Source organism: Dinoponera quadriceps, unplaced genomic scaffold (genome assembly GCF_001313825.1).
Source record: "Dinoponera quadriceps isolate SergipeBrazil2010 unplaced genomic scaffold, ASM131382v1 scaffold2600, whole genome shotgun sequence".
Taxonomy (NCBI): domain Eukaryota; kingdom Metazoa; phylum Arthropoda; class Insecta; order Hymenoptera; family Formicidae; genus Dinoponera; species Dinoponera quadriceps.
In genome coordinates this window covers 1,897,443-1,925,375 of record NW_014556795.1, presented here as the reverse complement: position 1 = coordinate 1,925,375, position 27,933 = coordinate 1,897,443, and the positions used below count along the sequence as shown (strand labels likewise).

At 43.5% G+C, this 27,933-nt stretch overlaps 2 protein-coding genes across 4 annotated transcripts in view; one reads left to right on the top strand and one right to left on the bottom strand.

Annotated features, from left to right (window-relative positions):
• The window catches only part of LOC106748176, an 83,761-nt gene that overhangs the window by 38,214 nt on the left and 17,614 nt on the right, over positions 1-27,933 (top strand). Inside the window, exon 1 of one of the 3 annotated variants that reach the window (XM_014626427.1) lies at positions 16,381-16,804. The exons of the other annotated variants lie outside the window; for them this stretch is intronic. The gene's annotated coding sequence lies outside the window, so the exon portion shown is untranslated. Of the gene's footprint in view, positions 1-16,380; positions 16,805-27,933 lie in introns of those variants that run through there. 3 annotated transcript variants of the gene reach the window in all.
• Positions 3,523-9,994, bottom strand: LOC106748181. The gene is made up of 3 exons (XM_014626436.1): positions 9,765-9,994; positions 5,766-5,965; positions 3,523-4,104 (listed from the first exon to the last, which is right to left on the bottom strand). The coding sequence occupies exons 1-3, from the start codon at positions 9,974-9,976 to the stop codon at positions 3,923-3,925; spliced, it is 594 nt and encodes a 197-aa protein (XP_014481922.1). The 5' UTR covers positions 9,977-9,994; the 3' UTR covers positions 3,523-3,922.

The window sequence follows — 27,933 nt, the reverse complement described above, 5'->3', positions numbered from 1 at the left end:
ACTTGTCATTGCGTCGCTTTCCCTTCGACAGCGAACAGCAGATCCACGTCGGCGTCGGAATTTTCATTTCGATCTCGATTTTACGATTCTCTCGTGTTGCCGCCACGCTGAGAGTTGAAATCGTCTCGCGAAGAGAGATCGCCGATAATATACTTTCCTTGAATCTACACACACACACATACGCACATACACGGGTACATAACGAAAGCGCGCGCGAGTCTACCGCGTCTACCGCTCGATTGCGCAATCGCAATTGTGCAAGTAAGTGCACGGCTTATTTTGCACGAAGATCCACGGTGCTGCTCTCCTCCTCATGTCCGCCATTCGCGACGGCCGTGCGTGTTTCCAATCGTAAATTTTCTCGCTCGCAAAGAAGGAGCGAGCGCGTCCGAACGCCGCCACCGCGCGCAATTTATGCGCGCTTTTTCCTTACGATTCGAATTCACCCGCCCGCATTGCGGAGCGCACATTACAGAGCGCGGATTCCAGCGGCGCGGATCGCCGCGGACCGACGCGATAAGGATTTCAGCCGACGTATGCGGTAGAAATCGGCGCGATATTTCATGTTGCATACGCCTAAATTGCAAAACCATAGGTGGCGGCGGAGAGATAAGAGCGGATATACCGCGAGTCCGATCGCACGCGCGCGCACCGTCTCAGCTGCGTACGCTCGTGCAGGTCGTTGATTGCGCGAGGTAGAACCGACCGGAACCGTCTCGGTTTATAAACTCCGAGGAATAATGATATACCGCGCATGCACGGAAGCATTTGTCAGAGCGAACCGGCCCCGGGACGGCGATCATCTCTCGGTTGGTTTATTGAAACGTGCTGCTTGAGACAATGTCTCCTCTCTCGTCGGATCTCGAGCATCGGGGCCGACGTGACGAATCGTTCGAAACTCTTTCCGACTTTCAACGGGTGCACCTACACGTGGGATTCATTCGTCACTTTCACGGGGATGAATGAGTTAAGCGGGGTTTACAAAGAGAACGTAAGTCTCCAAGCCTTTAGAAATCGACCAAGCACAGTTCTTTATTCTTCTATAATTCGATGGTGATTGGCCAGTTTCTTAGAGCTTAAAGCACCTATTGTAGACTAGGACTCGGTTGAAAGTTAAGTCGAAAGCTCATAACTTAAGTTCACAATTTAAGTCTATGATTTAATAGTAATTATTATTATTTCGTTACTTGCTGCAAATTCACACGTAAGATTTTCTTTACAAGTTTCTTTATAAGTATGTAAAATTTTGCTTAGAAGCGTTTTCTTAGAATCGCATTTATATCTTTTATATCGTTTATATCGCGTTTATATTACATCTTTATTCTTAGCAGTTTTTTGCAACAGTGTGTTAACTTGATTACTGACTGAAGTAGCAATCCCGGGGTTTGAAACCAAAAAATCTTCCGGTATAAAAGAGACTACTGAGAGCTAACTATCATAAATCGATCATCGATTTGCTCTTTCGTTCTCGTTAAGATTTTGCCCCGCATTAAATGTTCGGATAAAGATATTGCATATATGCGGTTCATTTATCGTACAATTGCATAATGATTAGACATATTGTATGTAAATTACGAGAGAAAAACAGACCTGTATGAATATACGGAGAAAAATAATTTGCTCGCAGCAAAATCTGTCGGTTACTATGCGAACTGCAAAACAATTGGTTAAGAGTACTAATTACCATTCGCTGGATTATTTTGCTGAATTTACAAATTATTTGATAAAAACCAAATTATAGTAAATATAGGAAAACACTATAATGTTCTAACAGCAGATTAACGTGTTCTAAGGACGAATTCATTCGGCAAAATATTTCCTGACTTTGCAAGAAAACTGTTTCTGCTCTAATTACGAATAATACGCTAATTTAATTATGTCACCTAAATTTGATTGCTGTTTCAACAAACACGCAGCAGGCACGATGGTTTCGCTAAACGGCGAAATTAACTTTCCACGTGCTGAAAGAAAAAAGTGATTATTCAAGTGAATATTTGCTAAGAAGTATTGGAGCGATTATTTTACTCGGATTAAGTAAATATTACTTGAATGTAGTATACTGAAAGAGAAAAGTGTTACACATTGAAATAATATTTATTCGACCCGAGTAGAACGATTATTCCAACACTCCTTGGGAAATATTTACTTGAACGTAGCATTTCTTTCTTCCGGTAAATATGTAAAACACAGTACATACGGATGTGTAAGCAAACAGGTCAGCGAAAATTACGAAAGTCGTGTCTACGCTTTCCGTCTTCCCCCGCCTTTTCATTCCGGCGTAGCTTCGGAGATTGGCGCGTGGGTAAATGATAGACGTGATTCTCGTGCGCGAAGAATGCAGTTTACGCTCGCCTTGTAACGCTTAATGATGACTCAAGGTACATCGTGGCCACGTTTCACCTTCAATATGAAAAATGTTTCATACGCGGGAAGAAACAAACTAGTCTTTAAATCAAGAATAGGTATGCTCATGTATAAGCAAGAATATTACGATCTTCTTACGAGACTTTTAATCCTTTTAATTGAAGTGATACTCGCGCCAATATAAATTCAATTCGAATCAAGACTAAGAGTCTCTTGAGAAGATTATGATATTCTTGCTTACATATATGAGAATATCCATTCTTGATTTCAGATTTAACTTCGTTCCGTGTACTCGCTCATTGCGCGCTCAGTCTTCGACTTCGTCTTCGCTTTTTCGGCGAAAGTTGACCTAAAGATACCGTCGCGCTAATTTGATAATCTCCCCGACTAAGCGTGTTCCCGATAAACTTCATTAATCGTGAAGAGAATTCGTTAACACCCGGGCGACAAATTGCACGTTGCGCAAACGCGCGAAGAAGTTTTAAAAGCACCATCGGATACTTAGATCGGAGGAGGGAAGCGTCGCAGGTCTCCGAAGTAAACAATAATGATCTTAACGCTTTCGAAATGGAAGCTTCCGGCCGCGATGTGTCGCGCAACACGCGACTCGCAACTGCGACGCTCGCGTATTACGCGTCGTCGGCGCAGCGGCGAGAGAAACGGCAAGGAATCCGCGGCGTCTGCGACGGCAATGTCATTGTCAGCCGGCGATTCGCCGCTGCCGTCGAAACTCGTCATGTCCGGGAAGTTGGTCCATTAACGCATAACATTCCCGTGCGTTACGCCGTACGTAACGTGGGCGTACCGTAATACCTTCGCGCGGTACCATCACTTTATCGGCTCATTTGCGGCGGCTCGTTCGGCGGGGGGACGCATCGGCACGCGAGTGCGGAATCGCGAAAAGCCGTGGGAACTCGCCGGCCGATTTGTCCCCATCGCCGCTCATAGCGTGCCTGCTGGAGCCAGCTATCGTTTCCCCTCAGATCCGCACACTTATTTGAATTACTCGAATTATGTTTATTCTTCCACCGTGCGGCTTGCGAATCGCACGAATCCCTGCTGTTCGTTATTTCGTCGGAGGCTCACGCGATTTAACGTTATTTAAAAAGGGAAAGAAGGAAGTGACGAGGGAGGGTAGAAAATGAACACATGTAAATATAATTTTCGGTCTTTTTTCAATATTATTTCGGTGTGCAAATTAATTCGATGCCTTTGCATTTAACATCCCGTGACTCTGGTGCAAATTCAAATTTTTTTCCTCGTTCTACGGTGATTTGAAAGTGCCGGCCTTGAGCTTTAAGAGGTCCGAGAAAAGCATTCGTGACTTTATTGAGTCAAAAGTTCTCCTTCGCATTCATCAGCTGTCAGATAGATGGAGTAAAGTCGTAGGAAATAATGGAAATTATTTCGAACATTAAACTTGTACTTGACTTTTTGCAAATCAGTTTACACATTTTTGCAAATAATTCTGAATTTCATGGAAAAGGGCGCCGAATTAATTTGTACATCTAATATTAATAAACGTATGGCGAATATAGCATTATTATCATTAACGTAGTTAAATTGTTGAATTCTTAGTTTTGCAATACTGCTCCCATGATTTGTTGCAATTTGAAATGCGGAGAAAATGCGTACATGGCCGTTGTAATTGGAAGACTCCGGGCGATTTGCATATCGTGGACGAGGCCGTACCGACGTTGTAATTTATGAGATATTGTAGGATGTTGAAGTAGCATATCGCTGAAAAAAAGTATGGTAATATCAGCGCTGGGTATTTTCGAGGTATACTCGAATTGTACGTATTTCAATCAGATTTCATTACGAGACGCACGGACAAGCGTCGTTCACGTCAGCAGCCACTATAGGCGATCGATTTCACTTTTTCTCTTATGTAAATCGTCTTGTTTGCGTTTTAACGCGTGACGTGCAGTGCATTCGTTTACCATACATTACACAGAACCTAGGTTGCAATTAATTAATTTTCAACGCGCATCTAATGGCCATATCTTAGTTTATCGCAAGTTTTTGTTCGTCGTGACGTTTGCAATTAAATTTTTCACAATTAAAGGCCAATTATGTACAATTAAAATCTAAGTAACACGAAATTGCAAAGGAATTTATTATCGTCTATCCTGAATCGTGTAACTACGTCAGACCTTCCGATTATTAATTTTTTCTTATCAAATGATCGAAGAATTATGAAAAGTATCATTTAATCGCGTGATTCTCGAAAAGCGCATTTCAAGTTAGTAAAAGAGCCTGCAGCCGCAAAAAGTTGCCACATCTTTATGGATATCTTTACGCAAGTCCAACAATTCAACGCAAAAAACGTAATTATCGCGTCGCGTCACGCATGCGAGAGCGGTGCGTGACAACCATAACGCGGGATTAATCGCAGTAGCATTAATTCCTCGCAGGCGCGTTCGCAAATCAGAGAACTCGCTCTCGAGATCTTCAGGGAACGGCACAGTTCGAAGAAAGCGTTTTACCGGAAAGTCGGAGATGTACTTGAACTTTCGGCCACTGGACCGTTGCGTGCACGTTTGACATGCGTCTGCCGTGGACGAATTAAAATCGGCAGCGTCTGGACTATCGCGAGAGAGGCTGATTTACTTTGGACCGTCACGCGTTACTTTCACGCCAGCAGGCACTCGGAAATCCCCGAAGAGTGAGTGTCATGATTTGTGAAATGCTGATCAGGTGACGCATCAACGAGGTCCATATGGAAATCAAGACACTGTTGCATGTTGAATAAATGCGAAAATGTTGAAAATATTTGCCGAGTGAGATTTTCTTCAACCTCGAAGAGAATATATTGTCGATGGTAAATTGAGGATCAAGTTACAAGATCAACCGGCCGGTTTTTTACGCAAATTCGCATCTTTTATAAGATCGAACTTATGAAATTTCCCACGAAAACTTTCTTTCTACCCGAAGACCGATGGTGCACTGAGAAAAGAAGAAATTAAAACTTCATTTATCTGTGGAATATTATCTCACCGAAATAGATATTTATTTAAATACGGCGAAATGAAATTTTATTTTTAGCAGATAAACCAATTAATAAGAAAACTTAGGTATATTTCACAAAAATATGTATTCTGTCATCACAGTCAAGTTTTTTTCTAACTAATAAATATGAAAGAAAATATCACAGGAAACGTTTACTTTGCAAAATTTCAATTTCTTTTTCCCAGTATGAAAAAGACGAATGATAATCTAATTCATTTAATGCGCGATACGCTTGTGAGAGAAAAAATGCTACGTTCAAGTGATACTTACTTAATCGAGATAAAATTACCCCGATACTCCTTAGCGAATACTTCCTTGAACGTTGTACTTTTTCTTTCAGTATGCAAAATACAAAGTAGATACAATAATCGTGACTGATCTATATATACCTGATGTGAGTGAAGTCATTATTAACTCCGAACACTTTGTCGCATGTTGGAACAAGGATAGCATAAATCTGCCCGTAATTGGTAACACGGCTCCGCTACTTTGAGTTTCGAAGGTCGAAGTGCTCGGTATTAAGAATTGCGACATTACCTGCGCTGACTGTGCACATCCTTCAGAAGTCGTGTGTTTCTCATCGTTAATTCTAGAAGCGAAATCGAGAATAGAATAATTGTCTAATTTTAGACATTAACAGTCATTAGAGCTGCTCGACAAGTACAGTCGACAAATAATGAAGCTCTGTCTCTCATTTGATTTAACATCGTTAACAAAACATTCACTTAAATCTCAATCGATACATTTGTCACCTCAATTTCAAAAGTGAAACAAAGAGAGAGAGAGAGAGAGAAGACAGTTTCTCGCGCAATTATCGCAAAGCAGCGACAAGTCCGAGCGTACGCTACACCGACACTTTGTATTCGCTTCATCGCAAGAAAGGCCTAATCGCGAGGAACTTAATTCTCCGCGAGAAGCCGCGTTTGATGTCGTGTCTTTTTGCCACGTAATTGCATGTGGTTAAACGCGAGTACGCCGTACGCGTGCTCGGTATAAAAGCAATATACCCAGTCTCTCTCTTTCAAAAGGGCGGCAGGCGTGTCCGTAATTGACGAGTATTCTCGCGAGATAGAAACGAGACACGCTACGTAAACGTCGATTCGTGTCGATAGCGGCACCGAGTATAATGGAGACACACGCACACACGCACGCGCGTGCACGCAAAGGCCGTCATAGGTGTCAATATCCGTCGAATTACGTTACGTTGGGATGGATAACGGAACTAATACCGCTCGTATCGGAGCATTTGCTTCGCTCAAATATCACCGACGCAAATGCGGCTCCTGCGGCGCGCGCGAACCGCGCATTGATAATCATTAATGCTTAACGCGGTTGCCCGCGCCGAAATCGCTCGTCAGCGCTCGTCAGACCGCGTTGCATTTATCGACGCGCGATTAATCTTTCACACGTCGGCGTGTAAGAAGATTTATTTGTACGTATTCAAAGCGAGAACGCGGATTCGTCCGATTCGCACGGCCTTATCCCGTGTTTGTCTTTTTTTCACGGCGTTCATTGGGACATCAACTTCACGCGCTAACGTTAATTAATCGTTGGTAAACATAGTTACCAGCCGGTCGAAGGTTATTGTCGTTATAAGCAGATGGCATCGATTGCTCCTGGTGTTCGCCGACAGATCGCTCGAGATGACACAATCAGTTGAAATCTGGCGTAATTGGCGAAATTATATGAGCGTGATGACACGAATGATGAGGTATCCTTCTGTCTTTGGCAGAAATTTGGAAAGTAAAGTACTCGAGTACTCGAGCAATCGTATCGTGATTACTTCCAAATGTCGCTCTGTCCGGCCTGACTTCTTTCGTTGGTTTACGTTTTCATTAATCTGCAATAACACGTTACGCAAGGAACGACGATAGCGTTAATCGGCGACGGAAAAAGAAACGAGTATCAAACTTTTATCGCTTCTGCTCTCATGCTCGAAGACCTTGCACAGTCGAGTGCCTTCGTATCGAATGCTCCGGAGGGGCCATGCGGCCGATTAATTCGGTCCACGTTGTTTTCAAGTCCGGCGATATAAAGAACCTTGTGTTTGCACGATAGAGCGAATCTAACGAAAATTTTACGCGACGTTCGCCGCGTCTGCTTGTCGTTGGACATCTCGAGCGTCGCGATGATCCTGCGAGCACTCCCCCAGCGATCGGTGTAAACTTTTATTCATCCGTGGCGCATTTGCAAGACAGCGTTTGTTAGCGGAGGAAAAATACCAAGACCGACGTACCATTTTGTTTCTTGGGCTCTGAAAGCCCGTTGGAAAATTGAAACCCTCTTGGAAATCCCGTAGAAAACTCAGAATCACGATGTGTATGCTCGAATCGACATTTTTTCGTCCTGCATTGAGGTCTTCAAGTGAAGAAAACGGAAATGAACTTTCCCGAAATTGTCCAAAAATGTAATACAAGCACTGACATTACGTTATTTTGTACATTTGTTATATATCTTCACGTGTTATCTTTAATCTTATATATTTCTTATTACATGAAAAGAGATCCCCTGACTTCTTCTTCCGACCATCTCAGACAAACGAGAAAATCAAACACCGGTAGTTTAAATTGTATTCTGTAAGATGATATTTCACATCAGAGCTCAGGTATGTCGGTTGAAAGATCAGTAAAAATTCAGGTGCGTCGATTTGCAGAACAACCTAACCCTGGTCTTTCTCACGTGCTCCAGTGACAGGGGATAAAAATTGGCACAGGATCCAAAGTGATTTGAAAAGTTCCGAACTCACGCTGTAAAATAGTATTGCCCGATAAATTACTCGTCGCTGATTTTGCGACGTAAATTCACGAGGAGGTAGCTCGAGAAAAACTTCGACTTTGAAAAATCGACGAGTAACGCTAATAACGCAAACCGCACGCGCTTATAAATAGAAAACGGCGAGCTTCAGCTCCGGCTGCTGGGCAAAGTAGACGAAGTTCACCGTTTGACAGAATTTGGTATTTCATAGCCGAGGGAATACGTCAATTTTCCATGCGTCAGCTTTGCCGCTTTTCATCTGCATCGTTCGCTGCGCAACGTTACAGCTTTCTTGCATTGTCATCCTTCGGCATGGAATGCGGACACCTGCAAACTTACACATTGCCGATAAGATGGCGCGGTTTTACCGCACGACACACCTCCGGCGCAAACATTCTCGTTTTGTTTGCAGCCAGCAACGGTCTATGATCCATGTTCTCGCATTCCGGCGAGAAAAGCGTATCTTTCTTGCAAAGGCCGGCTTGTCTGATATGATGTGCCGCATGAGCGAGTACACGCATTGCCGGAGACAGCAACTTTTATCGGCTTGAAATTATTTCTACCGATAGCATTGGCATTCTTTCCTTCATTGATAACATCGCGCGGCTGCCACGTTGTAGCGGATATCGGTTATCGCGCTTCGCGTATGCACATTGTAAGTTGGACGGCAGCGCGGACGCAGTGAAAGCGCAGCAAAGTGATCGTTGCGAGTCTGTGTTTATCGAAGACACCTACCGACGGGATACCGACGGTAAATCCGTATAACCGTTCTCGCAATAATAAGCTCGGGAGAGACGCTGGGCGATTAATCTTGAGCTAACGGTTCTCCCGAGTCGAATTCACGATGTCGTTTATTTCCGGCGACCGCCACGTCCGCCACATTTTATGTGAAACGTGCGCGGGCAAAAATTCCGCGCGTCCGGCAGGCCTTGAGAAAGCGTGTGTCTCAAGCGTGTGCGCGAATCGAAGACCCGGACCGAATGAAAATGCCGGCCCGGTTCCGGTTCCGGTCCACTAAAATATTTAATAAAGGTTCTGGTTTTTCGGTTCCGGTTTTCGGGACAATTAATGCACCGGTGCCGTTTGAATTACGGGTTTTCTCGTATCCGGTTCTTTAAACTCGTTTCCTTACTGAAATTTTTATTGAGTTAAATTTTATATACGTGTGCGTGTGTGTAACGTGCACAATAATAGATTATAAAATAATAATGTCACTTCCTCGATGTACATTTCTTCACTATTTCCATCTTCTGCTAACTTTTTGGATATACGATGTTATTCTCATTATTTATAACCTCTCCCTAACGGAACATATAAATTATATAGATTCCGAGAATATACACGTTCCGTTAGGGTAATTTCTGCAATTCAGGATGACCGTCTTCCTCTATTCATCCCGAAATTACAATATATTACTTCTCCTATCAATCCCCTTCTGCTCAATATCGTATGCCTGAAGTTTATTTTCTATTTGCCGCGATAACCAATCAATGTGCTGTTTTTTCAACAAACGACTATATTATTTAAATCACTGAAGAAGAACCGTAAGCCGGAAAGATTTAAAACGGTTCAGATTTCGGTTTTGGCTACGGTTTTCGGTTCGAATGCACGCGCAGGTGACGCAATGCACGTACCTCGATGTATCTCGCGATGTATCAGCGTTATCTCGCTGCGCCTTCATTGCCTGATTAGAGCGCTCGAGTGGACGCGCGAAATTGATGGGATCGGCGACGGCATCCTTGACGACGATACCTTCAAGGCCGACCGGAAATTTGGAAGAGGTGGGCCCGCGCACGAGAATTAGCACTGACCTAGGGAAGGCCTCGAGGTCGCCGATGGCACACATTCCGAGTGCGGTCTATATTAAGTTAACTGCTTCATAGCTGCCGATTGGCCCGCCGGTCGGCCACTGCCAATATATAGGTGGACGCGCGCGCGCACGGCATAGGCAATGCCAATTGCACGCATCCGCAAATTTGCCACCAACTGGCACGCTTATGTTATAGAGTTACTGCGGCTCTACCTCTAAGTGGCTCCTGTCCCTCTCTAAGACAGTGGATAAAGGTGTCTCCACACCGGGGCGAGGTTTCAGCCGGGCCGAAACGCGTTCGCCGACGATGAGGAGGAGCGAGAAAGTACTCGGGAGGCGTCAGTGCGAAGTACGCAACACCGATCGCGGCCTTCGTGGGTCTCGATTTGCGCTTGGAAAGCGGAATCCGGTCGAACCGGCGCGTAAGGTACGAGACGTAGCGGCGACTATTTACCAGCCCGAGTCGATCATTAGTCGTGCCGCTCGGGCCGCTATTGAGCAACGATCTTGAATGATAAGTCAAAGAAAAGCGAGGCGAAAAGAGAAAAGGGAAAAGAATACGTGCGCTCTCGCACCTGCGCGTAGCTCGTTATCGCGCGCGCGAAGTTGTTAGCACGAAGGATTGCGAGCGGCAACCCTCGGTGATCCGTGACTAATGAGGATACTGTGATTACAAATCCCATCTACGCAGAACCGTGTAACCGAGGAACGACAGATTGAGTCGCAATGCGTTACCTCATAATTGCATTTCTCGAGTCCGAGGTATCCTCTGTGTTTTGCCCTGCGTTGTTCGAAGGGGCCACCGATTGGAAAATGGATCGGTTACCGTCCGATTATCGTACGCAGCGTTTGAAACTGCCGAAAGAGCTGCACTTTCCGAGATTTCGACTGATAGAAAATTATAATTGCTCTTGACAATATCTATATTTTATAGCAACAGCAACGTGTATGTAAGATTATTATTACTGATGCTATAGTGACATTTATTGGAAAAATTCTTCTTCTATTTTCACTATTAAAATCAACATTTCGACAAAGTCACATTTTTCACATACACATATATAATTACAGGTGAAATTATATATATATAATCATACTTTTAATCAATCTGTACTTGAGGCAACCAAATATAATTTCACGGCGAGAAATGACGATACTGCACATCGTCGTAAATTTCGGCAGTTTTCGGGTGCGAATAATCGTGACAGAATGTCGCTGATGTGGCCGGTCTTGCATAAGTCCGTGGACAAAACGCTGCGTACGTGGTTTGAAGAAATTTGTAGCATATGACGTAATGCACCGACGGTTCAACGACGTGTGACGTGCAATCTGACCCTAATCACTGACATTTCATAATGTCCCGTCGCAAAAAGCGACTGGCTGGTCACAATTGAGCGATACTCTAAACATGCCCATTGAGATAACCGGTCTCGGCTCGTAAACGCGTCCCTAAAGACGCATTTCCACTCGTGAGATCAGACCAACGTTGGCACGTAAGGAAGCATGATTGACAGTTAGGATGTTTAAGCAGTCAATCACATCGATTGCGGCGCTGAGGTCAAATTGATTATGCTTTTTGTGTGATCGCGGCGCAACGGTAGTTAAATCGACGACCGAAATCCACAAGATTCGACGAGAACGCACGTTTTCACCACTACACCGTCTTGAGTCTCTTGATCATAAATATCGCCCAGGTGATTCAAATCCTCCTGAACATTTTGACGAACTTACTCCAGAAAAAATATTTCACCGCCGCCGACATGTCGTTTAGACGGCGTCTGACGAGATAAACGTCCTTCTTATACATAAATACGTGCATTCAGCTTTATACAAGATATCCCAAAACCGTATGTCCTTAACATGGCGGAATGTCCCGAAAGATCCGTCACGTTAAGGACATATGTTGATTCTAGGACATCCTGCGTGTACAGCCGCTATAATCATTACAATGACAATTATACACGTTACAATCAAGAAACGTGTCTTTGTAAGCCGAAGGCGCTGTTTGCAAAATAAAGTCAAGTACAGCAGCCCGCCGGGTGTTGACGCTTCACGCGCATCACGTTGTCCTTCAAGCAAAAAACTGGCCGGCGTTAGTAAAGCTGCAGTATTCTCTTAATGACCACCGACGAAGTTCGACGTGCAATACGGTTCTAATCGGTCGGCTACCATAATGGCCACGTGTGCAATAATTACACCGAGCGTCTCCAGTTCTCAACTTCGCTCGCTCGCTCTTCCTCCCTCTCCACCTCCTCGTTCTATGTCGCGCACTTAAGGCTCTTTTTCTAGGTCAGAAAATATATACGACGGGTGTGACTGACTCACTGCGGTACGTGTGATCGAGGAGACGAGCCCCTCTACAAATTGCATTCGTTTCGTTGCCGAGCGAGAGAGAGAGAGTGGTCCCAGCGCGATGTTTCAAAGCGACCCTCGCGAGTACATCGCGAGTGCATGTCATAATTCGTACGGTGCACTGTCGTCCGAATGGGAATAAAGCGATAATGCGTATCAACAATCTGGAAATCGTTGGTGGTTATCGTTAATCGCTCGGCGTGTCAACGATGAACGCGTCACCTCTCCTTCGACGAACCGATGATTCGTTGCACGGTGATGCGGCATTCGTGAATGTCCATTTGCTCCGTCCCGTTGCAAAGATATCAAGTACAACAGGAAGTACATCGGCACGACAGATAGCGTCGTCGGCGATTTTTGCATCGGCTTCTTTAATATTTAATTCAGTCGTCGTATTTCGTACTTCTCGTATTTTTCTCTCTCTCTCTCTCTCTCTCTCTCTCTCTTTTCTTCACGAGTACACGGAGAAAAAGCTTTCCTTAGATTTGGGTATTTCTATTTATCTGACTAAAATTTGTTTCGTGGAAACAACATACACGAAATATTATCTGTTTGAGTGAAAATAACTCGATTATTTAACGGAAGAAACGCTATTATTTGAAATAAAATCTCTTAATCAAATAAGATATGATTTGGTTACCGTGAGTATGTGAAACGAAATGGATAATTTCTTTATAAGAAAATTATCTTTCGTTTCGAACAAGTTTTTTATTTCAGTTGAGAATACATGTTCGAAAAGTCTAACAATCGTACTTATTGATCGAAACGTCAGTTTCTCCGGCGTATGTCAATGATGAAATTTGTTTGGATGTGATAAAATTGATTAAGTTTGAGGAAATCTTGGTGTGTCTACTCGTTTAGTTATGCAATCGCGATAACGGGCAGAGAGAAGATCTCTCTCGCTGGATGCGCATAGATACCTGTGCGGACGCGACACGTGTTCCTCGGGGGTTCCGCCGAGGGAAGTCAGGTTTCTCTGTGTCCGTCGGCGGCCGTCTCGTTTCTGTTTGCATTGCCCGTATTAACATACGTATATTAGCATTTTTCCTCTGTCGAAGTGTAACGCCCACTTCCTACCCGCGTTGCACAACGTTGCGAATCGGAATCTCTATTTTCTTCGAGGACATTTCTCGGTGGCGCGACGATAGCGCGTCATAGGCCCCGCTAACAGGATCGTTTATAGCCGGCGAGTGAAAGATCCGCGCGACGACGAGCGCCTTCGATTGGTGGCCGACGCGCATAATGAGCGAACGACGGATCCTCCGGAGCGGACGACGTCGCGTAATGTTCCCATGGGATTATCTAAATGTTTCCCCGAGACATACACTCGGTAGATACCCGATTCATTTCCGCAATGGTTATCGGCATTCTTGTTTGCCGAGCGGCTTCCTGCTGTCGGGCGTTTCTTCGGGAAGGATCGGCCGAACGTGTAGCGCGGAAAGTTCCCGTAGCTTTAACCTTCGATAAGTTACGCCGATTGTTGAGCGATTCCCCGCGGATTTCAGGAATCCGCCGGCTCGCACGACGCTCATTAAACGTCGTGTGTAAATAATAGCTCCGGCGCGACCCGGCGTTGACCCACGTGACGTTAAGCGCGACACGATGCGACGGCACCGGCAACGGTAATTCGCGTATCTCTTTCATCGGGGAAACGATTTTCCAAATTATCTTCACTTGTCCGATCAGTCAGTTTGCCTCTGAGGGGTCTATGATTTCACGAGGATGATATTCGCGTAATCAATGTGGAATCGACGAATCAATGGGAATCTTTGTACCGACTTCATCAGTAGAAGAAACGCGAGCATTATGGAATACCTTGAGGTTTTTTTTTCGGAGATAAGTCGAAATTAATTTCCACCGAGTTGTAATGCCAATGTTTTTTTATAATGTTCCTCTAATGGATTTCGTTTATCTACGGTAAGTTGAATGTCATATCGATTTTTTCGAAGGTAGATTTTGGAAGGGTAATGTGGAATCGGGTGAAACGGAATACCCCATTAATCTTGCAAAAGAGCCATTTTTCTCGTGTTTCGGTGAATATTAGTGATCGAATAATCTATAATAATTATTATATTGTACACTTATTATATTATAATCTATTATTAACTGCTATTTTAATACTTTCTGTTATAATAATATTACAATGTCACATAAATTTATATAACATTAATTTCCCACCGTTTACTTTTAATGATCTCACCTACACGCTTCTTTGGCATTCTGAAACGATAGAGTAGATTTAATTCAGAATTGATATTTCGACTCGGGATCCGCTATGTTGCGACATTAACAAGCCAGAAGTCGCGGTATTTCACATTACCAGACTATTCTATGTCACCCGCGTTTCCTCTGTTCCCTCCTGATCTCGAGGCATTTTTCGCCAATGCGCTAAGTAAAAAGTGGTCGGCAATGAGGAGGAAACGGTCGAATTCTCACGGACAACGCGACGATCGCGGTCGATCGAATCCCGGATAATGGTGATGGTAAACTGTCGGAACCGTTCGCACCTCTTTCCTCAAGGCTTCGACGCACACACGTGTGAAAGAATCGAGCTAATCTTAATCCCACGTATTCCGTGAAATCATGTTCCGTTGCGTTCTATCGAATTCTATCTCTAATGCTCCACAGTGACTCATGAGCGAGCATAAGACTCTTGGAAAGTACGCGTGTGGAGTTCTAAACGATGGGATTTGTGTTACGAGTCGGGATGACTCTTAGCTCGGCACATTAATGATACGATATCGGATTATAGATTAGTTCGACAGGTCAGCTCAATTGAAGGCATGCTACTTATCGCACCGGTGTGTCCCGCAACGCGTATCAAGATTAACCGTGGCCGACGCAGCGCTAATAAGCCGACTACATTCCCGAGAGTAGTAACCTGAATCTATAAAGGAGGAGATTCGCATCTCGAAAACCGTGAACTTTATCATCTTTATGATTATACCGACGTTAATTAGATTCCTTTAAACACGTGTCCCACTTCTGCCTACTTTCTGTGACGCGTTATACGAAGTTGCGCCGGTCATAGCTTTGTGCTTATTTCACGATTCGCGGAGTAGCCAATTATCATATCGGGCTCGAGGATATCATGGATGTCGATGCGTTATCCGATACTTTTTTTCCCAAGAAGTATCTATGTCCCCCATATCGCAGCTCGACAGTTAGAAAGAGAAAGAGAGAGAGAAAACTCATGCGTGTAAAAATAACACACTTGGATTTACAAGTTTCTTCAACGGGAAAGAAGTATTGCACGATTCTAGTAGATACCCTCTTAAATTTCGGACCACTTTACACGGCATTCATTCAGTAATTCGCTTGCAAATTAAATTATCACGTTAAAGTATTTAATACAATGCACTAAAATGTACTTAAATTACCACTAAAATAATTGCTACTATTATACACATATGTATAGCTACTACAGCAGCTAAAATAATTGTTACTTAAATAAATCACACATAACTGATAACTAATGATAAAAATATGACTTGGCTTCCCGGGAAAGCGGGTAATTTGCCCGATTCTAGCATTGTTTTCTGCATAGAAATCGCCGGTTACCCGCGAGAGAGCGACATTCTGTCTCTTCGCGATCCGTTACTCTGCTTGGCGCGTGCGGTGCGCCCGAACGACGGGAGCCCCGTCGAGCGATGTACGCGCGTATTTGTATTATTCGATAAACATCCACTAGACTTTCGCTCCGGCCGGTCGGGGGATAATGTTTACCGATACCGAAGGCACCGTATAAGTGCCACACGGCTATAAGTAAGCTACTCGTGCCACCTGGCACTACCACACGGCCGCAAGCACCACGGTCGCGCGCAACGCGCGTGTACCCACACTTCCCCTCCCCGCCGATGATTGAGTCGCGCGAGAGACACACGGCCACCGGGTGGTTCCACCGAGAACAAGAAGAAGAAGAAGAGAGCGAGCGGCGTGGCTCGGCGATCCTACCACACCGGGCCGCGCTACCAGGCGTGCATCAAGGAGCCTTCGGTGGTGGGGTCGTTGTCGCCGGCACCAAGAGAAACGGCGGTGTTGGTAGGCCTGGCCGCGAAGACCGAGAGAGCGGAGTCGCGCTGCCTGTCAGAGTCCACAGTCCTAACTCGGCCTCAGGCTGCGATAGATCGTATCACAGCGGCTCCGAAGCAGCCGCGGAATCGGCCCAGCCTCTCGCGATCTCCGCTCCCGCGAGTGATCGCGATCTCTCGAGTGATCGTGTCCGCGCGCTCGCGCGCCTCGTGCTCGTCACTCAATCGACGGAGAGTCCCTTTTCCCCGGATCGACTTCTCGCGAGTGATCGAAGGAACCTCCTCCGAAAAATCGAACGGACGATCCACCCCGTGCGGAAATTCTTCTCTTTCCTCTCTCTCTCTCTCTCTCCCTCTTTCTTTCTTTCTCGTCCCGCTTTTCCGATCTTCCGCCGATCGCGAGGAAGCGGCCACGAGGGCGGGTTACCGCGGTCGCATTCCTAGGAGAACGGAATATATACCGGGGATACTGTTACGGGAGGTAAGGTTTTCCTTATTTTGCTTCACGTCTTCTTTTCCCCTCGAGAGAGGAGAGCGACAGAGGTTGGAGAGAGGAGGGAGGGTAGGAGGGAGAGAGAAAGAACACGTGTGGGAGGCTCGGGTGGGAGTACCGGCGAGTGTTTCAGGTTGCGGCCTTTACGCCCGCCGGCGGACGTTTATTTGTCTTCTTCTTCTTTTTCTTCTTCACAATTTTGCGGGAATCGCGCGAGTGCGCGAACGGGTGCGTGCGTGCGTGCGCGCGAACCCCTTGTGTGCGCCGGCGAGTCAATGAATTACTTTCGCGACGCGGGATCGTACGTGACGAAGTCGTGGGAATTTCGGAGCAGTAGGAATCGCGACGCACATGTCCCGTTATTGCGATACTTACGCGTCGAGCGCACGCGGGGTGTCTCTCTCGTTAAGTTCTTATCGAGCCGCGGAACACCGTCCTCCCGATAAAACGCACCTTTCCGCGGAATTTTCAAGCGGAATTTCACGGGCGAACGTTAAAATGTCTCGCGCTAAGTTATTCCCCAAGGTTGCGCGGAAATAGAGAGGATATTTCGCTTTCAGGCTGGGGAATGTCGAAAAAGTATCTGAGAAACAGCGGATACTAATGACACATTTGCTTCAATCTGAATTCTTTCATTTAAATGTTATATTTAAATGAAGTCATTGCTTAATTGCTTTTGCGAAAAAGTACGGATTGAAGAAAATGCATATCTTCTCGTTCGGAAAGAATTTTTTCTCGATGCAAAGATGTATTTTTTTAGTAGAAGTAAATATATTATTAGCATTCATCGAATAAATATTTCTTTTTTCTCAGATATTTGTTCTCTCAATGTATGTGGCCTTTCGTACGCTTTATTCGCGTGAACAAAGTGTCAAGTGGGGCTAATTCAGCTGGTTAGAATGATCTTATTGTATATTTTATTATATAAATACGCGTGCAATCTTAACCACAATAGCTTTTATTCATTCTCTCGCTTACTTATGAAACATTCTTCTGCTACCGACGAAACAAGGCAGAATTCTTTTCGTGTCCCATTCCGCTTTCCGTGAACCAATATTTCCGGTCTCGGTGGTGGAAGAGCATTTTCTCTAAAATTAGAACGAAATACCGAAATACCGAAAGTGAAATAACACAATCTCGCGGCAGTTAGGGTCGCATCGCGGCTGGCGATTGATCTTTCTCTCAGTCCTGGCGGTGGCGGATCTTCATAAAATTTCCGACCGCTGTAATCATCTCACCTTCTGCGAAATTCACCTCGGGAACTGGTAATAAAGTTCTTCCCCCGCGAGTGAGAGCGAAGAAGCTAATTGTTCTCAATGGGCACGCCTCGTGCGCTTTTGTTAATGGTCGTCAAACCGATCGAAGGAAAAACGGAGATGTGGAAACAAGTGGTTTCCACGATGACGTTTAATTGACGCATCTCCGTTTTCCCCATGATTCCATTCACGGTTATTCGGCCCCCGCCTTTCAGTCGTCGCTGATTCCTCCCAGGTAGATGGGAGGTATCATTGGAATGACGTCGGCACTTTGCAACAAAGATCTCATCGAAGTTTCATATCTTAATTACACTTTATATTACACTAATATAATATATAAGTTTCATATCTTAATTACACTTTATATTACACTAATTATATTTGATATTTTCTTTTTTCTATAATCTTCGATAAAAATCTAATATCTAATAAGTATCTATCTCTTTTTTATCTTTTTTTTCTTTTATGTTCGCAAACACATCCGATACATGTTACGTAAGATCGAAGAAGTTGAATAACACTTTGTACTCATTTATCGCGGGACAGTCGGAATATGTCGCGTGCATCTCAAAACATGACTTACGTGAAGAAGTGCACGCGCACGTCTGGATTGGATTGTCACGATTGTTACGATTCGTCACGTCTTCGTGCCGAGCGCCAGTTGTGCAGATATGGCTTTCTGCAGGTCAGCAGTTAAACAATTTCGGAAGCCTCTAACTCGATGCATTTCGCACACCCTTGGCTCTTTTTGCTTTCTTTCTCCCTCTACATATCCGATTAGCTCGCGGCCTTTGGCTTAGATAAGGCACAAGTAAGAACTTTTATCTTCTCATTAGTAGTCTGAACTGAAGTTTTTTTCTTTTGTTATATATATATATTCGGCGATTTACGGCCGGTTTTATCACTATTAATTAGCTCTAAATGTATTCACGCAACCTGATAAAGTTGTTGAGTTATTTTACTGTCGACTGAATTCTTCGAAGTACAAAATCTATTCGTTCTAGCTTCACATTCTTTAATGTATAAATTCCTAGGTAGATCGCTTCGTTCTTTTCCAGAGCCGCGATTAGAAAGGAACCTACTCGATTTGAGCCGAGTTCAATTCGGGCCGAAGTTAATATACGGTTGACAATGCCGGCCGTGAATCGCCGGGGGAATTTCGCGAAAATTCTCGACCGCTAATCGGCCGAATCTCCACTTGTGAGCGAATCTCTGGCATCTCGGCGACGCACGTACGCGTGCACGCAAGCACGCACGCACGCATACGCCCGAAGACCGACGGCTGAGTGCACTCGCTCGCCTAGGATTAAGTACACGTGAATACCTGCGTAGCCTCCAGGTACCTTCGCGGCCGCCGGTGCGTTACGTAATGGCGTCGTTAATCAGAGAGGTAGCGGCTGATCCCGAGCGGTACAAATCCGACACGTGGAAGTCGGATCATCGACGCTCGAGAAAATTAAAAGCCTGAGATTAAATCTCCCTGCGACCTTGAGGACGCACACTCACGTTGCGTTCGTCGTCGTCGGCGAAGTTAAAGTCGCACGACGTGTCGCAAGACATCGGACGATTCGATTCGTTGCCGGGATCCGTGGCAACGAGCGATCTCCCGAAATCGATCTCGCGAGAACTCTCGCGATCGAGAATCCGAAACGCTCCGTTTTACGCGCGTTTCCCTACCTTCTCCCGCTCTTCACGGTTAATCCCGCGAGACACCCGTCTCTGTCCCGTAAATCCGCTGGCATTGGAAACGGGAGCAATCGAGGCATATTAAATTTTCCCCTCGAGTTAGCCGCGATCAGGCACTGCGCATGTATGCAAATGACAAGTAGAAAACACGCCGTCCGTCCGGCCGCGGTTACGACCTCACGACGTTATCCCTGAGTATCCGTCGCTATTTATCAACGACGAAACGTCCGGCGACGTAATGAACGGCAGACTGGATTTTCGTAATTAATTCACGCGCCTTCCGCTCGATCTTTCGGGATCTGACGGACGCGCAGTTCCACGGGCGTAGCACTCGTTCGACTCGGAAGCGACGATCTACCGCGGCAAGTAAACGGATTTCATTTAGCCGAACGCACAATTGATATCTACGAAAGGGGACATTCGTTGGTCTACATTTTCCTAATTTAATCTCTTGAAATGATTTCAAGCCCGAGATAAAAAGTTACGAGCGCACATCTTTAATCCCTCACACGCGTATTTTCCATTTATATTCTGTTTATCGAAAATTTACAATTTTGCAAAACTACAGCAAGACAAATAATAACGATATTTTTTTCCACATCGCTATTTTAAATTATTATTATATTTTACAGAATTATTACATACACACATATACGTTTAATTATCATTACTTATTATTTTATTACATTTCTCTCATATATTATTTTCATCGTTATTTTATTTTCTTAATTTTTTTTTTCTTCATTCTAAGGCAATCTCCAAATTCGCTTTTCCAGTAAGATTTAATTGTAGAATAATTCTTAAGTAATCTAATGCGTAATAATTGAGAGAAATTTTCGATATACTGTTAATTCATCCGAGATATCCCATCGTGCATTTTACTCTTGACGATACCGAGCCGAGTTCGGGTCGGTGTTTTCTTGCCTACGGCGTTACGCGTATCTGTAAAACCACGTGTCACCGATTTTTGAGTCGCTTCGTCGCGGCATATCTCCGATCTAAATCGAGGAGGGAACGCGTTTTCTTGTCGGTCGGCCGCTTGGATTATTTGTCTCGCGTATCTATACCCGCCGGCGGACAGGCCGTGCAGTTGCCGATGCAACGGTTGGCGCGTCTATATCGTCACGATAACGAGTTCCCAGGTGTTTACGACCACGCGACGTCATCGAACCCACCTTTACCTTTTCAGTCGTCGTCGCCGGCCGCGTTCGGCGCGCTCGTGTATGTGCGTTACGGTACGCCACGTTGTGTATCCTCACTTCGACTTTGCACCTTCGCGGCGACATCGTGAACCGCAAAAACCGGCGAGCCGCTTCTTACGGTTTAACGTATTAGTTAGCCCCCACCTGCCGGCCGCAAATAACAATACTCTTTGCACCGTGTCAATTATCTCTTCGTGCTCATCATCATTTGCGCGGCCACTGCAATGATAACCCGAGGAAACGAAAATGACATACTTCCTTGTTAATAACGCGAGCTAGCAACGGCTAGACTTTCCCGAGTCGACGAGTTTTAAATTTCACATCGAACCTTCGGGTGGAGTAAACGGGAATAGGCTCACACTTGTAGCATCAAAGGAGCACAATGAGTGCTCCTGTAATAACACGAAAGGAATTTAGTCCTCCAGAGTCTAAATTCTAGCTCTTTCGTTAAGTCTTTGAGAAAACGGCGATAACTTTCTCATTTGTAGCGCAAAAGGAGCTACGATAGAAGACCTTCGAACACTTAGGAGAAAACTAAATTGGACTTAAACCAGGACTAAATGTCGACTCGAATTTGTTTGCTCCTTTTAGGAATAAAACTCCCCGTTTTTTCTTAATTTCATTAATTATAATTCCTTTGAAGTTGCAGAAAATATATATGGATATAATTTTGCCGTTTTGAACATACCTTGTGCGGTTGGTTCTCACAAAATAAATAAATTTAAGTCATCTGATATTCTATGCGGCATATTAGTATTATCAGCTTTGAACTCGTGTCGCTACTTTTTTTATCACTGAGAAAAAAACTAATTTCATAAACATGAGCGCTGACGTAAAAGACAATATCGTTTTTATCGGAATAATAATAGGTTACTGAAAAACCAGTATTTTACACATTCTACACATTGTCGGCATAAAAAAAGTCGCATGGAAGTTTTTACGCGGCGTCACTTATTTATCTATCTTCGATTTCTCTTATACGCGTCCTTTGATATCTTTTAATATAGAGATTGACGTAATAGCGACGGAACACGTGGTGATCTCGACTTTCAAACGTATGCAATATAATTACCTAATGTATGCATACGTTTAGAGAATGATAGTGGCCTTGTAATAAAATAAATGCTTGAACTATTACATCGACTTCTATTCATTCGGTTCGATGACCTGTCTTCGTTAAAATTTAACGGACAATTGCAATGTCTCGCGTGGTTTTTATTTTTAGAGTCTATTATCTAGGCAACTGTTATACCCATCGTCACGTTCGATTATACGTGAGCCGTACTGTGAATGCGTGTATGAGTGTGTGTGTGTGTGTGTGTGTGTGTGTGTGTGTGTGTATAGCAGTTCGCAGTAAAAGTTCTCTGGCGTTAAAAACGGCGCTAAAACTTTCCACCGAACATGGTAGCAAACTATACCGCAGAGAAATGTCATAATATATCGCTCGTAGCTTGTATTAAAAAAAAAAAGGCCACACGGAGCCGCTTTACTCTTCTCTTGAGATCTTATGTAGCTTTTATCGCGCGCTTATCGATTCGCGATAACGTAATGCGCGCCATACATCAAACAAATCGTACTTTATCTTCCATGTAAACGTCACTGTTTACGCACATTCTGAATTTCTGCCGCTCTTCCTTCGTTTGCGGCTAGAGTGTGCTTGTCCTGTGTGGTCTTCTCTCGGATGAAGCGCAACAACATGAAACACTTTTATCCGTTGCGTGAATTTACATAACACGAAAGAAAAAAAAAAGACCTATACTTTTTTTCCGCCATGAGCAATAATTAAATTTGCATTAATAGTAGTAATTAAGCGATCAGTGCTTTTGTTGTGTTTTTAAGATCTTCTTCCGCCTCTCTAAATTTATCGAGTTATTATTAATATAATTATCATTAAATATTCTTAACCAGATATCTCGTGAAGTTGATTTATTTTTGGCAAAAATATAACTGAATGACGGGAATGAGTAACTGATTCTTTCATCAAATTTCTATTAAAGTTTCTCCCTTTTGTTTCTTTTTTTAGTTGAGAGAAATATTGTTTCATTCGTCGCTATACTTAAAGCGCAGATTGTAAAGGCGTCTTAAATTTCAATATAGGTGATTAATCGTGGCATTGAAACAATCTCCATTTTTTTTACCTTGACCTTTTATATCGTACGTTGAAGTAATGTAGTATGTGTCGATCTCGCATATTTTATAAACGATAATAATATTTCAACATCACAATATATATATATATATATACTTTCTATTGATTTATTGTAATATTTTTTAGCGTGTCTTAATTTTGTCGACAAATTAAAGACACGAATTTTTTACCTTCGAGAATTGAATTGCCAATGAAATTGAGGATCAAATCTCTTTGATCTCAGATGACTTGAAGAAGGAAAAAGCGGTAAGAGGCTCGTTAAATAGATAAATAGATAAAATACCGAACTTGTTATTACTCCGACGGTACCGTGTTAATTCCTGAATCTCAAATTGTTGGCTACATGACACACGTGTTACGCACGTGAACCCTTCGGGAGGTCACGTGCCTTTCGAGAGGAGGACGGCGAGAGAGTACAGTGATCGATGGTGCGAGATGGGCATGGAGAAAGATAGAGAGGTTCGTCGGTTCGCGTGAGATTTTTCTTTGACCGAGCCTTGATGTAGCGAAGGTCGTCGCTGGCTCTCGTCATTAGCAATGCTGATGTTCCAGAGACGGCAGAAGTGACCTACGACCGCCGCTATTTGTTTTATCTTCTATCGTCCTTTCTATCTGTATCTTCTCCTTTGAGGCGTATCTTTTCTTACCCATCCTCTTCGTAAATTTACACATTATAATTATATCTTTTTATTCATCTCTGACGCACACGTGGTGCAACCTCTCCGACGATATTCGCAACGTGTAATCAGTTGCATTATCGTTTATGTCATTTGCGATAACGCGGGAGAAACTTGCGAAACTGCTTTAACCTCCCCCATTGTAACGGAATAGTTTGATTCGTATCGTTATAAATTTAAACGGATGTATCTTCTAAGACTGTGGAAAATTTATTACTAAGTAATATCACTTGAAATTCTTTTTGCGTCTTATCGCACTTCGCGACTTGCATGTGTATTTGCATTTCTTTACTTTTAAGAGAATTTTTTAACACGAGCGTACTCCACGGTATTAATCAATTTTTCGGGAGATTTATAGGGTTCTTAAGGAATAGAGTGAACATCTTTATGGTAAATAAAGTGATCTCCAGTTCGAATAAAGTGTTTTAATCACCACTTTCGCTCGGTTTTCCTCGTAGGAGGCATATAGATTTCTCGTATTCGTGACTCGCATCAGTTTCTCCGGATCCCGTCCTGGAATCTTCTCGGGCTATTAATGTTTAATACCTCGGCTATTTCGCGCACGATTACTCCACGTCCCGTAGTTTCCCGGGACGTTACTAAGGTCTATTTTATTCGATCGAATTGATTCTCCGAGGCAGCTCTAGCAGTCTCTATTATCGCCGATAATGTCTTGTGCAAAACATCCGACTCGTTCACGGTCAAACGCGTACGGCGCGTCCGCATATCTTTTGATTTCTTTCTTTCGACTCTTATTATTTATACATGCCATCCCTCGAGCAGTAAAAATGTCCGCAACATTTTATATCCTCTCGCCGCCAGCTCCAGCTGCCGTTTCTCTCTCTCTCTCTCTCTGTTGTTACCTACCTACCTTACACAGGCATAGTGCGTAAGTGCCTTTTTATATATGCACGTTGGCCGACGGCGAACTTGCGGTCTGATAAACCGAGGCGTAGACGAAGATGAAAATGATCGCCAGGTTGCCCTTAGGTTATACAGGCGAATTTCTGGCGTACCATCGCGATGTATCGCGTTACGTAACGAAGCGCGATGGGCTAATGTATACGGAGCACCTTGAACCTTCCGGCAACGCAATAGGCGTCGTTGACCTTTAATTAATAAGTCACGCTTTTAAATGATAAGTATATACAAATAAACGTAGCCGTGTAATAAACAGAGTGAAAGGGCGTCCAAGAGAGGAATGAACGAGGCAAGGAATTTCCTCATTCGATTTTGCCTATTTTAGTAGCGAATTAAAATATTCGCTGCAATCTGATTACAAATATATATATATATATATAAAGATTAAATTATATTAAAATTAAGATTAAATAAATATTACTTGAAGCATACTGGAAGGAAAAAAGTGCTGCATTTAAATAATTTTCACTTAGTCCAAATAAAATAAATTGCTACATTACACCTTAATACACCTACATACACCGTAAATATTTGCTTGAATATAGCAATTTTTTCCTTGAATATAGCAATTTTTTCCTTGAATATAGCAAGTTTTTCCTTTAGTGTGGAATCTAAAACGACGGTAGTTAAAAATAAACTACCGGTCGGACTGTCCGCAATATTTGAAGTTAAGCTTGCATCACATATGCATGCAATGCGATAATCATTGGATTAATGTTGAAAATAAACTGTATAAGAATTGAAACATTATTCACTGTTATATGCTATTAAGTCTCAAAGTCTAATCGATTCAGGTTTTAATTATTATTTATGCGATCATATACTCGCAAGAGATTTATGTAGTCAGTTACAAGTTACGGATCGTTACTTTGATTATCGAATCGTTAAACAAGGAAGGTAGGAATTAGCTGAGACAGGCTGAAAATAGTCAAGATAATTTCGAACCGAATGCGCGCAGCCGTAAAATTTCTACCACTTCGTAATGCTGCACGTTAGTAGTTTATGCCAGATAATGGCGGATGATAATTACGACGTCTGATTATTAGCAAAAGGTAAACAACCATTAGCGTAGGGGCAAACGGGGAAGGAACGGAGGCGACTTTTAATAGCGGTAACGATCGTTATCTGTGCGCTATAATGTCGGTGCGATATCCGAAAATTTATCTGTTCCACTTGCCGTTATACTTTGGTGTTTCTCGTTCTTTTACGTGACGCATCGTCGACTATTGATAATCTAGCAGATTTCCTTAGATAATTACGTGGCGTACAAGGTGCACTTTGTACAGATTGCACGGATGACGAATTTAAAATACAGAGATAGAGAGATACACTACCGCTAGAAAATATTTGCCATTCTCCCAATTTCTGTGCATATTTTTTTTTTACATGTCAAAGTTCCATTCTGATTCTATTATATGCTATTTATATATAGAACGCAAAACTTTGAGCCATCAAACGTTATTATTAAGTCCAACGTCTAAAAGATTAGGGAGGAAAATTGAAATTCACTCTTGCTTGCTGGTCTTTATGGACGAGCTGCAATAAAAAGTTGTTTCTGAGAGATGTCAATAAAAAGAACAGCCCTTGAAAGAAAAGACTAGCTTGTTAGAGTCTCCTTTTCACAGTAGACACACTCAACGAATTCCCCCTCGTTTCGTTCACTCTAGAATTATTTCTGGAGTTGTTAAGCGTCTGTTCCGTTCACTTGTTATTACAATTTTTCCATCCTCTACAGAAGAAATAATTTTGGTCCTCCACTGCGTAATTTATTCGCCGAGCTAATTCCGTAAATTTATTCACATATATGTATAAAGAGAATATAGTAGAATTAGAATGGAACTCAGGTACATGAAAAGATATATACGGAAATCGTGATGGGCAAATATTTTTGAGCGGTAATGATATTACAAAAACTCCGATGCATTGTTTGATCCGATTCCCGTACGTTTGCGGAAGCACTTTTGAGTAGATCGCGTCACGTCACGACAAGCGTACAAAATTATTTGCACTTGTACGAGCATACATCATTAGATCTCCCGAGTTTGCCGCCGTCGTGACGTCTGTTTGCGAAGCCTATTCAGAGATAACTTTCTCATCGGCGCACCAACCGATATTCCCAATAAAAACATTTCTTCCCTCAAGGATTCGCGGGAAATAAAACGCTCGTCGAGTATATTTCACAAGCGAGCGAATCGAGCCGGTTCACCGGCCGAGAGGATTAAAACTAAATAATCGTTGCTTTCATGCTTCGTCGCCCGGATAGTCTGAATCGACCGAAGTTTGATCAACGAGAAGGAATGGGGGATTTATTGCCGTTTTTTCGCGGTCTTTCCGTTCGACGTGGGCGGGGAAAAAGATCAAAAGGTTAATTAGTTAACGCGACATTCCACGGTGGTTTTTTATCTCTCGTTCCCCGCAGTTGCTGAATTTCGAGGGCTGTTATGAATAATATTCGGAGATCCGGTTTACGTTTGGGAGATCACAGGCGGGTTCAACGGGATCGAAATATTCTCGCGCGGATGAAAATCGCGCGAACGTGCAACGTGCGAGATCGCTCGCCGGCGCGGAACCGCGAACGTTACGTCACCGCAGCATCGCACGGGCGGCCGACGAGATGCGAAATGTGATTGTTTCCGGGGTTTAACTGACCCTGCGTCCAATTGAGCGCGTACGAAGAATGTCAACCGGCGTACTAACCGCACGGTATTTAAGCCAGATTTTTATGCAAATCGCACCAGACGACACGCATCAGTGTCGAATGAGCGGCTGTCCGAATGGAAGTGCTCCGCTGGGTTTTGCGTTCTCCCTCCCTGTCCCCCTAGCTTTCTACATACAGGAAAATCCATACTGTATTCGAGTCAAGTATCTCATATGTTCATGCGTCCGCAAATATATCATAGGTTCGTCGTAAAATTGATTCGAAAGGTATTTCGAGTCCTAGTAAGTTTGGTACTTCAATCAAGGATGTTAGATGAAAACAAACTTCGGTTTGTTTCTTCAAAATTAACCGGATTTAACTTTCCTTCGATAAGGTTTGTAATATATTCTTGAAGGGAGAACAAATTCTTTATTTGAGTATGTGACGATAATGAGCTGAAATGTGTAGAAGAAAATCTTCTTTGTTGAATGTAGATATTTATTCGAAAGAAGGAAACTTAGTGATCACTTCCCCCGGCAGTAGAATGATATTTTTCTCGGAGTAGCGGAACGTGATGTTCGGTAATCT